At 32.5% G+C, this 15,680-nt stretch overlaps 3 protein-coding genes across 4 annotated transcripts; 2 read left to right on the top strand and 1 right to left on the bottom strand.

The window, feature by feature from the left end:
• The first annotated feature begins 57 nt into the window (after positions 1 to 57).
• Positions 58 to 984, top strand: LOC106102740 (cytochrome b-c1 complex subunit Rieske, mitochondrial-like). Its single transcript, XM_013282308.1, has one exon. The coding sequence runs from the start codon at positions 110 to 112 to the stop codon at positions 926 to 928; it is 819 nt and encodes a 272-aa protein (XP_013137762.1). The 5' UTR covers positions 58 to 109; the 3' UTR covers positions 929 to 984.
• Positions 985 to 1,688: 704 nt separating this feature from the next.
• Positions 1,689 to 3,950, top strand: LOC106102591 (GATA zinc finger domain-containing protein 1-like). Its single transcript, XM_013282119.1, has 3 exons — positions 1,689 to 2,071; positions 2,641 to 2,827; positions 2,907 to 3,950. The coding sequence occupies exons 1-3, from the start codon at positions 1,910 to 1,912 to the stop codon at positions 3,080 to 3,082; spliced, it is 525 nt and encodes a 174-aa protein (XP_013137573.1). The 5' UTR covers positions 1,689 to 1,909; the 3' UTR covers positions 3,083 to 3,950.
• A 1,644-nt stretch (positions 3,951 to 5,594) lies between these two features.
• On the bottom strand, positions 5,595 to 13,940 carry LOC106103281 (RING finger and SPRY domain-containing protein 1-like). 2 transcript variants are annotated; one of them, XM_013283008.1, is made up of 10 exons: positions 13,837 to 13,940; positions 12,603 to 12,779; positions 11,884 to 12,061; positions 11,636 to 11,809; positions 10,237 to 10,462; positions 9,411 to 9,661; positions 8,616 to 8,830; positions 8,248 to 8,398; positions 7,428 to 7,546; positions 5,595 to 6,624 (listed from the first exon to the last, which is right to left on the bottom strand). In XM_013283008.1, the coding sequence occupies exons 2-10, from the start codon at positions 12,734 to 12,736 to the stop codon at positions 6,549 to 6,551; spliced, it is 1,524 nt and encodes a 507-aa protein (XP_013138462.1). In that variant the 5' UTR covers positions 12,737 to 12,779; positions 13,837 to 13,940; the 3' UTR covers positions 5,595 to 6,548. The 2 variants fall into 2 exon arrangements, with proteins under 2 accessions (XP_013138462.1, XP_013138467.1); XM_013283013.1 differs by lacking the exon at positions 13,837 to 13,940 and adding an exon at positions 13,481 to 13,638.
• Positions 13,941 to 15,680: the final 1,740 nt, after the last annotated feature.

Below are 15,680 nucleotides of genomic sequence, written 5' to 3'. Positions count from 1 at the left end.
ATTTATTGATGTTTATTATTGTCGATTAAAAAAAAATCTAATTGGCATTGATTTCTGTCAAACAATCCATCAAAATATATTTACAAACTAAGTATAGCAGATATTACCTATGATGAATTTTATAGCAAACAAATGCATTATACGATTTGGACAACGGAAAATACCACATCGAATTTCTGTTAGCCCAACCTTTTTGTTAGATAAAGACGTTCAAGAGGAAAAATGTAAAAAGTCTACACATAAACTTCAACCTTTCTACACGACTACAAAAATAACTTCGTTTGGATTAATTAATTGGACGCAAATACGATATCACAAAATCAATCCTTACTATCTACATCGTGACATCAAGTTTCCGAATTTCGATTATGATAGAAAGAAACAATTTAAAGATGTAAACAAGACGACATGGCACTCCGGAGATAATAAGATAGGAATGCTATATGCCATCGGATTCTTTGGTATGATGTGCGGAGCATACGGTACAAAAGCTAATATACTTTACTGCGTGTATACTATGGGGGCTCCAGCTGATGTTATCGCTATGTCTGTGATAGAACTCGATATATCGAAAGTTACGCCTGGACAATGTCTTTCAGTAAAATGGCGAGGGAAGCCACTTTTTGTGAAGTACAGGACCCAGTCTGACATCGCCTTGGAAGCCAAAACGCCTTTGTCTTCTTTGAGAGATCCCGAAACTCCAGAGCAACGTACGATAAAGCCTCAGTGGCTTGTGGTTATAGGCATTTGTACTCATCTAGGTTGTGTCCCAGTACCGAATTCAGGTGACTGGGCCGGCGGATTTTATTGTCCTTGTCATGGCAGTCATTTTGACAACGTGGGACGGGCACGCAAAGGACCAGCGCCAACCAATTTAGCGATTCCACCTTACAAGTTTCTTACAGATACACTTTTATTAGTAGGTTAGAAAAAAATCTGTAAAATGTTTTCTTTTTGACATTAATACATATTTGTTTGAAAGTATTTATAATTGCTTTCTGCTGTACTCAGAGTCGTTAAATAGTTACTTAAGTAGTCCTTACTGCAGATATATCATCAAAAAAAGCAGGGTACAGTTCGATTGCCTAGGTCCATTATAAGATCTTTAAGAAGATAATTTAATTTATGTTGCAATATTAAAGATAATTCTAAATTTAAAAGTTACTACTTAACTAAAATTTATTGAAAAAGCAAAATATATGCCAAACAAATAAATATACATAGATAGGTAAAGATTTGACGCGCTCTAAAATATGCTGCTGGTGAAAAACGCTGACGACACCTTGGATCCAGTTCCGAAGTAACCTATCAATCCTCGAAGACCTCGGCCTCGGCATTAAAACTTTTTGTTTTCAATTGTTATCTAAGTAATCAGATGAAAATATCTATGAACGCCGAGATTCTAGACCTCTATGCGGCGGGAACAAGTGAAACTAAATTAAGATAGCTCACTAGCGCTATCATTACATGCCATTTACTTTGTTGAGGTAAAGACTACGAGCCTTAAAAACAAACGCGGTATAAAGTTAAACTTGGGAATAAACTAAGTATAAGTAAATATTAGAACAAACTTTATACCGCATTTATTTGTAAGGCTGTAATGTTTTCTGACAGAACCGCTCGATAGCAGCGCCTCTCTGACAGCGCTAGAATTCCATAGACATCCTTGCTTGACTACAATATTTTTATGACGTCTATGATATGAGTTATAGTTTTTATGGCAAAAAGTTTTGAATCCATACCAGCAAATATAACGCTATTGATTATTGTTTCTTGTTTCTCATTGCTCATCTATTGATTTTCCAGATTGTCTACGATCACACAGGTTTTGGGATTGCTGTGGAACGGAGGCGTTTGTTTGAATTCAGCTGATACTATAAAGTAAAGAGAGAACAGGGAGATATCGAAGATGCCTGAACCAACTTGCGTGAGTTGTAATAGTGCTAGCGGCATACTTTGGCGTATTGGGGCAAACGGCCAAATATGCAAAGACTGCTCCCGGCTCCCGGTGTTCTTCGAACATCTTCATGCTCCTGCTGCCGGGGAATACAGTGAATCTGTATTTTATCGGGTAAGTCAATCATTATGAAATTAATACATCACCTATAACGACATTGGATTTAGATTTACCGGTTAAAAGAAAATTAAAATTTTCTCAGCACATAAAAAGCGCAACATTTCGAAAACCATGTATTATTTATTTATATTGATTTTAACGGTTATTTTATTATATTTAAAGCTGTTTTTAAATATGTAGATAAATCATAATCTAAATATTAAGTTTAAACTTCATAAAGGAAAACCGCCATTTTGAAAAAGGAATACCTCGAAATACTATAAAATGGAAAAAAAGTTCTATGAGAATTAATAAATCCTCAATTTATTAATTGTATAAACTTTCATTGTAGCAAATTAAAGGGAGGGATAAAAAAAAGTATTTTTAGTGTATGTTTAAAAGAAGCATTAGAATGTTAAGTTTGAACAGAAAGGTATATCGGAGAATGGCTAGGAAAAATTGGATGCATAGTCTGATATGATGCATACCCTGGATGATGGAAACCAGAAGCAGAGATGATGAATGAATAATGTTTACATTAGAAGCTACAGAAAATAGCTTTTAAGTTACTAATTTGTTTGCAGAACATGCACATGCGCCGAGGAGCCATAGTGTCAATGGAGGATGGGCGTGGCCAGATTCACTTTGCGCAGATCCGAGGTTTCCTCACTCGCTATCAAGAAGAATTCAGCGCCTTTGTTACCTGGCTTGTGCCGACTGCAGACAGCCCCCCTCCGGAACAGGGTTTCATCCCTACTACATATGTCTTCGGTAAATAAAATTAACTCTTTTGTTAATGTGTAATTTTATTTTATAAAACTTTTGATTGCTAATGTGAAATATTTTTCAGGCTCTGAAGATGATACTCCATGCAGGCTGGAGTTGATGAAGTTCATTATGCATCTCCCGACGGACTACTACAAGAACAATGATTATCTGATGCCCCCTCAAGAAGAAGAAGATGGGGAAGTTATATATGAAGAGTTTGTGTGGGCATTGCGCAATGCTGGAGAAGGATTGTACTAATATGCATCCTTACAATACCTCGCCAGCATCATTATTAGAATATGTTGATTCAGTATTATTGTAATTATGTTTCCTTCTGTGATTATTGTGATTAATTTATAATTAAAAATGATTGATATGTTTTTAGCCTGTATGATTCCAAGAATTGATGGATAGAATATTTTAACATTTTATTTTAAATGATTATTGTTTTAAATTTATAAGATTATCTTATTTCAAACTAATTAAAATTTAAAGGAAGTCAGTTGACACAATTTATTTATTTCCTACTTGTGTAAGCTGGGATTTCTACTATATAATAAAAAGTTAGTGTAAGATGGCAATTAACTGTCGCCAATATTTAACCAAGCTCATACTCATCTACTATGTGTAAGTCATAACAATTTAGTAAATGTTTCAAAAACATAGTTAAGACTAAGTGTAACTTTAAACTTTTAAGTGTAGTTTCTACTCTCTCATTATCCTGTTTTAAGAATTATATATTTTTTTGTATTTTGCTGACACTACCATTGTTGTTTTTTATGTTTATTGCATTGTTTTGTATTTTATAAGTCGAAGTTTTAGTAATTATCATAAAATGTCATTCTTTTGTATTATGTTGAGTTACAACAGCTGATATACTTGTCTAAAAACTAATTATCTTCATTTCTTTATGACAAAGAGGAATAATAGTATATTATTTTAGATGTATCAGAAGTAGAAACTAATGGTTTGAGGATTTAATAATTGTTTATTCAACAATTTGTCAGATACCTACTATAATAATAATTTAAGAAAACCTAACAAGTTCTCTGCAGAAGAGCAGTTTTATTTGTTTTTGTAAAATTTATTTTTGATGATTTTAATAAAGTAGATTTGGGAGATTCAACATGTTTTCTTATTTTTCTTGTGTACCCACACTGCTAAGATTACCTGGTATGGGTATCCAAGATATAACCCTTTGCATCACTTTCTGCCTGTCCTACTATAATTTGTAGCAGCATCCAATACAACTATGAATGCTTTTAACAATCAGCGATCAATATTAAATTAATTTGGCAAATTCTTCTAACATCAACATGTACAGAAACGTAATACAACATTAATGAATCATAAACAATTAGTTCTAAAGTTATATGATTGGCTCATCAGTCATTTTGCCTTATAATCGAAATTATAATTTAAAAGGTAAAATATGAGAAGAGAAGACAAATGTGGTAATTCAATAAAAAATGTCGACTAGAAAGATAAAAAATCAATTTAACAAATATGGCATGAGCATTAAAAACGATAGCTTCGAGCATAAAATATATGCTCGAAGCATATAATTTACGCTCTACTAATTATATGCATACACAAATTATGCAGTACTTTTCAATTTTGTGTAGGTGTATAATAGCGTTTCTTTATATACAAATGTAAGTGAATTCCAATAATTAGTGTCCTGGTGCCTATGTAAACATGTACCGCCCACATAAATCTATATTTAGTTAACAGGTCGCCAATCAATAGTATCCAGTCTAGCGTCCCTAGGTGAACCTAATCAATAAAACGGCGCGCGCATCGCTGACCGCGCCTTAAAATTTTACGTTCCAAACCAAAGAGGATATAAAGTACAGAATTATTATGTTTAGATGTAACTGCATATGTTTTTAATTGATTTTGGTTTATTATATGCGCGTATATGTGAAATATTGCATTAATTTTAATCTACACACTACAGTATTTTTTAAAATCATACGTTATACAGATGTCTGGTAAAAGAGTGTATAATGGAATACCATAGATGATAGAGTTATCAATCCCTACAGCTGTCAGTTATTAATGGCGCTTGGCGCCCAACTTGACGTTTCGCTTATTATTCATGGTTTTTGTTTTTATAGTGTTTAATGCTTACGATTTATTTTCTGTTTCTTTAATTTGACCCAGGCCGCTTGTGAATTTTATAACATAGCTATTAGTCCCCGAATATTAAAATAATCCTGATTAAAACTTGCCTTAAAACAAAACCTACAAAAGTTAATCACATACACATACATCATAACAATAGGAATCAAAACTAAACAGTTGAACTGCGACTATTTAGTTAAACCTAGACATCAGTCACTCAACTAAAATTGGTGACCTATAGACCTCACGTGTGAAGGAGATCGTACCTGCATAGTTATGTTTTGCGTTCGCATCAGCAAATCGTGAGTCACAAGGCAGATCTGGGTTTGGTCTATGAACTTTTGAATAGGTCAGAGCTACACTAGTTAAACTGAATTATCACATAACTAAGTAAATTGAAATTGTTTCATGTATATTAATTTTGCAATTTATTCCTAACATATTTATATTATCAATCATATTAAATGGATGTTATTTCTCCAAACATTTTATTTTTGTTGCAAAGTTTTGATTATAATTAATATAATTTCAAGTTGCAAGGTTGTAGATGATCTTCCTTTACCTCTGTCTTAAAAAAACCTTTATTGATTCAGAGCTTGAAAAAACCTTTATTGATTATTGAAGAAGAAATAAAAGTCACACATTCCAATAAGCATATTTATTCACTAAAAACTAACAATTTGGCGACTCTAAAAGGTAATCAGAAAAATGACTATTGATACACTACTTACATTAAGAGATAATGAAGATTTGTTTCAAACTATTATATTGTTATTATCCAAGTATAGATCAAATATTTTGCAACTACATTTACCATATTAATAGAATATTTTATTAATGAACCAGATAAACCATTGGTTTTATGAACATGTATTTTCCTTACAAATGTTTTTTTTTTTGGTAAAATGAAGATTAGTTTCAAACTACTGCTATTATTCAAGTATAGATCAAATACCATGCAACTACATTTACCATATTAATAGAATATTTTATGAATTTACCAGAAAAACCATTGGTTTTATGAACATGTACTTTCCTTACAAATGTAATTGTATATAATTAATAATGCATTGGAAAAATTTAATTACAATCAATTAAAAAATAACTATTTAATAATAAGCATTATCAGTCTTAGATTTAAATCATAAAGGCAACTTAAGTAACATTAAGTTTTTAGAAATAATAAGTAATAAAAAATTATAAACAATATACACTGAGGGGCTCGATGCTTACCCCTAAATAATACAATAATAATAAAATATCTTTAAGTATATGGTATGGCACTAAATGGCTAAAATGTACTTAAGTTTTATAACTAGTTTTAGATAACGCCACCAGGCGAAATTGAAAAGATTTTTTTTTTACATTATTCTTAGATTTTTTGATTTTAAACTACGATAACATACATCAGGATACAACTCAAACACTCATAAACAAAGCATTCAGTTTGCATTTAACATAATTTTTAGAACCAATCTTCACTGAGTAAAGGGAAATCTTAGCCTTCCACTATCAAATAAACAAATCATATATATAACATAGTGGTATAGTAATATAATCAATATAAATGTGGCAAAAAAAATTAATAGAATAGAATTTAAACCCGTTCGTTGATGGCGGACCTGCAGATGGGGCAAACCCAGATCCTTATTGAGCATGCACGGCAAAGGATTCTGAAACCGATAAAAATGTCTATACTAAATACTATATTATAATAAAGCGTAAACACACACTTCTTTATTGCCTAAGATGTCAGCAATTACACCATATTTTTAAATAATTCTTTTTTTTTTAATAAAAAAGCCTAATATACTATCACGCCATTCAACTTAGGGGGTAAATATTTTGGATAGTTTTTATCCACCACTAATGTGGGAAAGAGACCATAAGTTGCTGCCAACATCAAGGAAGCAAGACTGTCAAGGTTTGTCATATCCTGTCATTTAGACATTTGCTATTGATAATTTGACAAATGTAAACAATAATATAAAATTTTATGGAGATCCGTTCAGACGTTTAGGCTACAAGCTTTAACAAACATTCATCAATCTAAACCTTCGCATTTATAATAATTATAAGAAGTATATGTCAACATATAAAAAGATGAAATTTTCAAAGGATTAGGATTAGCTCGGCCACGTACAATTGCGGAAATCCGCGGTGTTCCACTTACAAATGCCTTGTTTCTTGCATCGAGACAAACTCAGCCCCTTCTTATAAATAACCGTAAGATTAGAATTAGTCGTGTACCACTAAATGACTTTTCGCAGACACATTTAAAAGCTGCGTCGTTTTAATCGAATTTATACAATCATAAAGAGGATTTGTATTGATATAACTCAAAAAGTACTTGGCCGATTTAAAAAATTCTTGCACTACTAAAAAGCTACGTTATCAGTGAGTAACATAGGCTATATTTTTTAATTTCACGCGGGCGAAGTCGCGAGCAACAGCTAGATATAAAATGAAACCTTACCGATGTTGGCAGGGCAGCAGTGTGACGTTAGCGGCGCGGTCGTAGCAAACGGAACACGTGTCATCAATCTCATTGTACATCCCTTCTTGTTGCAGCACTCGGCGAGGTATTCCGAACTTCTGCGCACAAATATCGAAAAAAAAAAGATATTATATGATCATTTTTCTCAAAAACGGCGTATCTAAATTTCTAATAGCAAACGATTTATAATAATACATTATATTATATTATAATTACATATGTAATGAAAATGAATTATGAAATAAAAATGAATAACACGTAAGTTACATACTAAGTTTTTTAATTCCGCGCGAACAGAGTCTCGGCCAAAAGCTAGTATTTACATAAAATATTGACTTACGTACTAACAATATGATAAACTTCAAATAAAAGTAAAAAAAAGACAAAACCCTTGTAAAATACTTAATAACAGACACAAACAATTTAAAAAAAACAAGTAGTTGCATATTTTATTTTAAACATACAAGTGGTTCCTCATATTCGCCGAAATAGCGAAGCGAACTAATTCGCGGATGCGTTGCCTACGCATGAAAAGAGAATGTTCCCCTTCCCTTCACCTTTCCATCCTTTATAAGAGAAAGGTTGAAAGACAAATTAGTTCTCCGGTTCATTCACTTGCAAAGGAAAAAAATTTTTTTTTACGTTGATCGGCAGATTCGCGTTCTTTTTTGGTAATTTCTAAAACTGCTGGAACTGGAGGGTTGTTGAGCTATGCTTATGAGTAACTTAGGTTAATTTTTATTCACTTTGACGAAGTCTCGAGCAACAATTGACAACAACATAAGGAATACATAATTACCCTCTTTTGGACAACACTGAGTTCTCCAACAGCGTTGAAAGTTGAGAATCTTACTCCCGCAGGCGGATTGCGGAACGGCCTATTGCCCAAGTTCACGACACACTGTTGAAATGGAGCGATAGTTATCGCAGGGAAGAATTTTTTTGTTTCCCTGAAAGAAATATATCAACATGTAAATATCACAGTTAAGATTACTTTTTGCTGCTTAAAAGAAAACGTCTAACAATTTCTGTAGTATTAAAAGAAAAAAAATCGTATTAATCACATCAATCTATATTTCGTGGTGATGTGTTGAGATATATTTATAATAATTAAATAAATTTCATACACGTATGTAATAAAACTCATGTGCAAGTAAAAAAACTTACTCAGTAGGAGCAAAAAAATCATCAGAAGTGACGATGGATTCTTTCCCGTTCAGGAAGAAAGTGATCGTCTTGTTAGTAATGTCGAGAAGGCAACCTAAGACATCGCCCCTCTTCCAGACACCCAGGCCAACAACATAGGCATTTTTAAAATACCACATTAGTTTCTTGCTGCCTTCGTAGCCCACTGAAAATTCCTCAAATCCGACTGATGCAGTCTGTGAAATAATAAAGAAATATAAATTAGTATTTTTATATCTAATTGCGCGACTATCACGAAGTGATCGGTGTTTCTCTGAAACCACAAGCACCAGAACGCTAACCTACCTCCTGACTAACCTCACACAAACAGCTGTCCCAAATGCTCGCAAACACAACTTATGTTGCCTTTATAAAGTGGTGATTATTTACACCACGAAAACCTACACAATTTGTATCACAACTGCACCAGTTTGACACTAGTAGGTGCACATGTTTGTTAGCAGGTAACTTCAAAACGGCCAATCGGATCTGGATGAAAACTGACACAGAGATAAATTACTGTCTAGAATTGGGCAACGGCTGTTTGTTTAGTTTTTTTTTTATTAAAAAGTTAGCCTGTATAAAGCAAAGATACCATGTTTGTCAATCTCTGAACAGGATTGGGACCTAAAAGTTGTATATATAATATTTAAATTACTATCTCTTCATTGGAACTCTTATAGCATTGTGACTAAATTAAATAGTATTATTTAAAATGTAATTGCAGCGCTTGCCGGGTACAGGTAGTTTTTAAAAAAATAGAAAAGTCATAATAACCATGTCGGCGCCGGTGATTGCCCAGCCAATAACAAAGGAGCCATTGGTAATCAAGCTGATCTCATAATACCATTTTCCATCTTTAACATGGCAAGTCCCATATAATGTTTGAGTCTGTATTGTATCATTCCTAATTTCCATAAGGTCAGGCGAGTACTTCAGAAACTGGCTTGGTTCATTATTATTAAACATAGCATTTGTTCTTGATGTATCCACCGTTTCATATGATAGGTGTCTTCCATTTATTGGGACTGTAAGAAATACATGTCATAACAAATTATATTTACAAACATAGATAAACATCTGTACAAGAAAAACAATTTTAGTATGTATGCAATTATTTCTCCTCTATCTTTTATTAAGCATATTGTGCTTAGATTGTGATAAAACATTGGAATTTTCTTTTTATTGAATTTGTTTATACTATATTTTCAATATTTGATATTTAACAACATTATACAACACAAGTATTGAGCTTGTTTACAGTACAGATTATACTAATTCTTTGGAATCTACAATTTATTTATATACGTAGTAATGGTTACAAGCTAAATGGTTGACATGAGACCTCACATGCACAGCTCTAAGATAACAATAGGTTTCAATGTTTGTGTCCGTCCTGTAACGTCTTTGATACAAACAACCATTTCTCGCTTTAGTCAAATCAAATTGAAACTATAACGAAATTGAATAAAAAAACTTGTCTCGTTGATTACTAAACATCACAAATCTTCTATATTATGTAAAGTATTCAATAATAATTACTCTTTCACCGACCCAAAGTCTAGTAATACATGCAAACTAAAAAGTAACATTTTCTACTCACAGATGTTATCAAGGGTCCACCGAGCGCAATATCTAATTTCGCGCCAAATTCCATCATCAGCAGAAGTATCAGTATAGAACTTCTCCAAATTAGGTAAATGATTGACATTTAGTTCTGCAAGTTTGTCTAATACCTTTTTCTTGTTCTCTGCGATGGCGGAGAATTTTTCAAGAGTCAGTAAAACTATCTTTTGTAATTCTGCGTCATTATGAAATCTATCGTTTACCTATAAAATAAAATTATCATGTAATTTTTTCATAATAGCAACAATATTCTATTACTTGTCAAAGTTAAAAGTTGTGTCTGGTAGTGTCAATCAATATTATATAGACAATAGTGGTCTTTTTTTGTGTGATTTAAATATTTATTTTTTGATTGTAGTGATAAATGTGTTCTAAGCCATGCGGATGTCCATGGGCGTCGATGAACATCTCGGTGTTCACGCTGCTCGTTTGACCCTTCTCTTATAAAAAAAAGTAAACAGAATTATAATCCGCCGCTCTATTTGAGAAGTTACATTTATGTATATCAGAGATATTCAGCAGAATCCGAAGACGAAACATTATTATTGTCCTTCAAAGTTTATGAAAGAACTGCAAAACTACTGGTATATAATGGTCATTTCGTATTTTTCACATCAAATTATGTGTTTAACTTGCTGACAACATAAAATATTCAAAAAGCTACTGTTTACTTTGAAAGGTACAAACACATGTTACTGTAAATGCTAATCTTGTAGCATACAGTGAGATATGTTGATACCTTTTGTATTTATTTATTAATTTTAATGGTAAACAATCCTGCCCCTATTTACGTATCCATCTCGTTAGTAGCAAGGGCATCATTACTCTACCAAATGATATGTATTTTGTATTTTCCAAGATTTATTAAAACTATGCTAAAATAGCATTGAAAATAATAAGAAATAAAGGTGTGACACAACATGGAATGTTAGAACCAGGCAGCAAAGTTGAACAATATTGACCATTGTGATCTCAAAAAGAGTATAATTGTGTTTTAGTAGTCCAATTATATAACAAACCAAATAAACAACATCTCATTTACTCCCTAAAATATAAGCTTATATCTTAAATAAAGTAGCGATTTAATGAAAGTGGAGTTGCCATAAGAATGATAGTGGCACCCCTATTTAATTCATGACATTTTTCCAGGCTATTTGCCTTATTACCTTTTCCTACTCATTCCCTAATCTCTCTGGATTGCACTATTCCTTTATTAGAGAATGATAGTGTGATAAAAAGTTGAATTTGGCCTCTATCACCACATCTGTCTTCTACATGGTCATGATATTGAACTGCACAGTTCAGCTCACCAGCTACATATAGTGCAACATGCAACTAAGTATATATTCATCTCTAATATTATAATTAATACTCACAAAGATGTTGCACAAGTAGCTGCAAACATCATGAGTGAATACTAGAGTACTTTGATTGCCCACGAATTTCTCCGCTAAGCAGTTGAGAACAATGCAGATGTTCTTCTCTATCTCAATGTCCAGTATGGGCGCCAAAGCGCGTCGCTGGCCCAAATTGAATCGGTTAGTCAGGAGCTGAAATTATATCATTTTAATCTCTTGTTCAAGGGAATAATATAAACTTTAATTAATTAAACAAATAATCTTACATTTGTGACTGTAGCCACATCTGGGGCATGTATGGCGCGCATAATAATTAAGATTGCGGCAGTGGTGTTAGAATCAACAGGCATGTGCCCCATCAGACAGGTGACTATTGTCAGCCAATTTTCACTGTGCTGAGAGATGTTCACAATGAACTCCATCAATGTGTCAAATCGACAAGCCCTAAATCAATATATAACACATTTTTAATAACATAACCAAAATTCCTACATTTTAAAGTAAAGTAATATAACAATTTAATTTCTTTTATAACTGATCATTTATTATAGTTAATGCAAATTGTGTATTATCAAATACTTGTGGGTAAAAAATAATCACATTATTCTAAAAACTGAAGAGTGTGAAATTAAATGAGTAAAAATGTTATGACAAGATAGTCACAACAAGCCAAAGTTGCCAAATTGTATGGATATTTCCTTTCATTAGCCTTTCATCTTGTTGCACATACATATACGTGAATATAGCCAGCGATATGAATTGTTTTCTTAAATTGCTGGCAACAAATTTACAGTCAATCTGTTGTTAGGATGTGATGCACATAAGTGATAATTTAACCATAAGCAACCTGTTGGTGAAGGAAATTTAACAATTTACAAACATCCAATCATATTGTGCACCCAGGGAGCTTGCAGAGGGTGCAGATTAGTAGAACCTTCACCGAGCAACTATATTTCATTTCTACCAATTCATGTATAATACTTACACTCTATTTCTTGGACTCAGTTTTTGTAATGACCGCATAATCACATTTCTTACGAATTGTGGGTCCCAAACTCCGTTTTGCTGTAGAATATGACTAGACCTGAGGCCATTTAAGTGGCTCAATGTTCCCGCCATAGTACAATTATCCTCTGCAGATTAACTTGTATTAACAGTTCACCTGTAACATCATTTGATATTCAACTAATATAAAATTGTAAAACTGAAAAAAATGCAAAGTAAAAAATAAATATAAAGCAAGCAATGGACTTCCTATTGTCCAAACATTCAAAAATAATGGACTTTGTATGGATATTCTGATAGTTGAATCTTTAATACCTATTTCCAATTTTTGTAAATAAATAAATAAAATAAAAAATACAACTATTCATTGAGGTTTAACATGTTTTAGACTTTAAGAAAAATAATTATTTATACAATGTGTCTATTGCGATAACATTCAAAAACACATGTAAGGATTTTTTGCAATAAACAAAATGTGTAAAATGCAAACCAGCTCTGCACCGGCTAAATATTTAGTACACATTGAACACATTTAATACACTTGAAGCTTAGAGCAGCCATTTATTGACTAAATTGGCAGTTCACTGACTGAATTGCTAGTTCACAGCTCAATCTGTGTCAGCGCATTCAAACACAAAATTTTACAAGTATCCAGTGAGTACTAGATTATGTTCTACTTCTGTGGTAAATTTCATTTAAATCCCTGGAGCTGTTCAGGAGATTCATGGAAACAAACATCTATGCATAGGACCTTTCGCATTTACAATGTTACAAATTATAAGGACCTATAAATAATTAATTTGTGATATCAATTGTAAGAGAAAGACAAAACACGCTATTAAAGGTCCGACGATTTACGCGATCGTTCTTTGTTATCTCGTACTGCGCACTCTATATCTTACAACGCCCCTTGGCTCGCAGCTCGAAACGCAAATCAAAATCAATAACTCATAATGCAAGATGCATACAAACTCTCTGCGTTTAAATACACTGATATTTGTACGATTTAGAATATAATAGGTAAAAATACCCGTTTCGATTATATTAAATGGTTAGCGTGAGAATATGGAACATTTTTTATTCGACCACTAAAAATAATATTCGGAATAATGTAAATGCAATCTTTGCATGATTCGGAACGTTCACATATTGTAAAATTTTGCCGAAAGTATTAACTAATGTAATAATTAAAGAGAAAATAAAATATTTCCTACCTTAACTTGTACCTGTTGCACCTGGTTCTTGCTTAGCCGATCGATTAAAATTTAAATTGCCATACTCCGCGCACCTTTCCGCTGACCTGATCTATACAGGCTAATCGTTAGTGGTATAGAGTATAGTGCCGCAAGGGTATTGCTGTACCTTTTTGACATAAACAGGATGGCGCCTCTGAGCATTTAGGGTTACCAGCAAAGTAATATATCCACGAAATTCTTTTCTTTTGAAAACGACAACGCAAGTACTTGTACCTTACAACGTAACTAGGAAATGGCCCAGACTTAGTTTGTCGGTTAGAAAAAGAATAATAGAAATCTTAATGATTGTTGTTACAATCAAAGCGCAGTAAGAACTATGTCGTATGCCCCGTGGTTTTAACTCTGCGTTTTAAATCCGACAATTACTTTTTGATATATTACTGGGTACACACAGTAATTTCCTTATTACGTCAGTAAATATGTAATTTATGTCAAGAAGGCCACATTTCCAGTTGCACAAAACACGTTACAATTAAGGGCTCGGTCACGGCAATGTGAAATAGGAAATGTAACAACTTTGAGCAAAATATTTTTAAGTATAAACCAATATTTTTGCAAATGCTTTCTTTTTGGGAAAAAGTAGGAGCTCTCAAACGATTTTTTCAATCGTTCTCAGTCGATTCCCTAACGGCGAGAAAAATTTGATCTTTCTGAGTCCATGTCCATGATTTTCATTTTTAATTCTTAGAAAAGTAAAATCGATTCGAACGTTATCGACTTCAAAATTCAAAAATCATTTTCAGAAAAACTAAGAACTCTCAAACGATTCTTTTCTTTTCTCAATCATTCGGAGACGTTTCTCTAACGATGAGAAAAATTTGATCCTTCTAAGTCCATTACTTTCATTTTTAATTCCGGGAAAAAGAAAATCGATTCGAAAATTTCTAATATCGAAATTTCAAATATTTTTTACAGAAAAAGTAAGAACTCTCAAACGATATTTGTTTTCTCTCATTTTTTCTAAAACGATTCTCAAACGATTTGCGTAAAAAAAAGTAAAAATAGAGAAGGCGAGGGGCTAACTACACGAAGGTTGGAAGTGGTCACATCCATAGTGGTTAAAAGTAATCGACCAATAGATGGCGCTGTATTCAGTTTATTAAATTTTATTAAATGACGTTGATTTTAAGACTGCAATCTATATTAAATACTATTATTTATATAAAAAGCAATTTTTAAATTGTAATTTGTTATTAAAAATGTTACAATATATATTACTGACTGGATAAACATTTAACCGGAATAAAAAAAGGAAGAAATAGAGTAGCGTAATGAAAAGAAAACAACGTAAATTACCTACATATTTTTAGTTCTATAATGCACTCGTATGTACTTAACAAAATTAAGTTGTTATTTTATTATTACTACTTTTGAATGTTAATTAATTTAAAGATACGATAACTTTTTTTATAGAGCAAATTCATGAGATAGAGCTTTTTTTCGAAAAATTGAAGCCGAGCGAGACCTCAATAACTGTACTATTTTTCCCCTCTGTGCCCATGGTGACCATATTACATTTAGGATAATAAATTTAAAAAAATTCGTGACTTGACGTCATGAAATGATCACCCTCGTTATTAATAACCTTTTGCCATCTAGTGGGCATTTTCAATCCCGGATAGATAAAAATTAATTGTTTTTAGATTAAAATGTCCCAAATATCGACATGCGCAGAAGCGACATTACTTTCCGGTCCCCCAATGTAATGTACAGAATAGGCTTACTATTTTTTAAGACAACTAATACATTAAAAACAACCATAAAGCAAGACCTTGAACTATGCTGTTCCACGTTCCTGCACG

The sequence above is a fragment of the Papilio polytes genome, unplaced genomic scaffold (assembly GCF_000836215.1).
Source record: "Papilio polytes unplaced genomic scaffold, Ppol_1.0 DF824292.1, whole genome shotgun sequence".
In the NCBI taxonomy this organism is placed as follows: domain Eukaryota; kingdom Metazoa; phylum Arthropoda; class Insecta; order Lepidoptera; family Papilionidae; genus Papilio; species Papilio polytes.
Note: the sequence above shows the minus strand (reverse complement) of the source record. Positions and strands in the feature narration are given on the sequence as shown.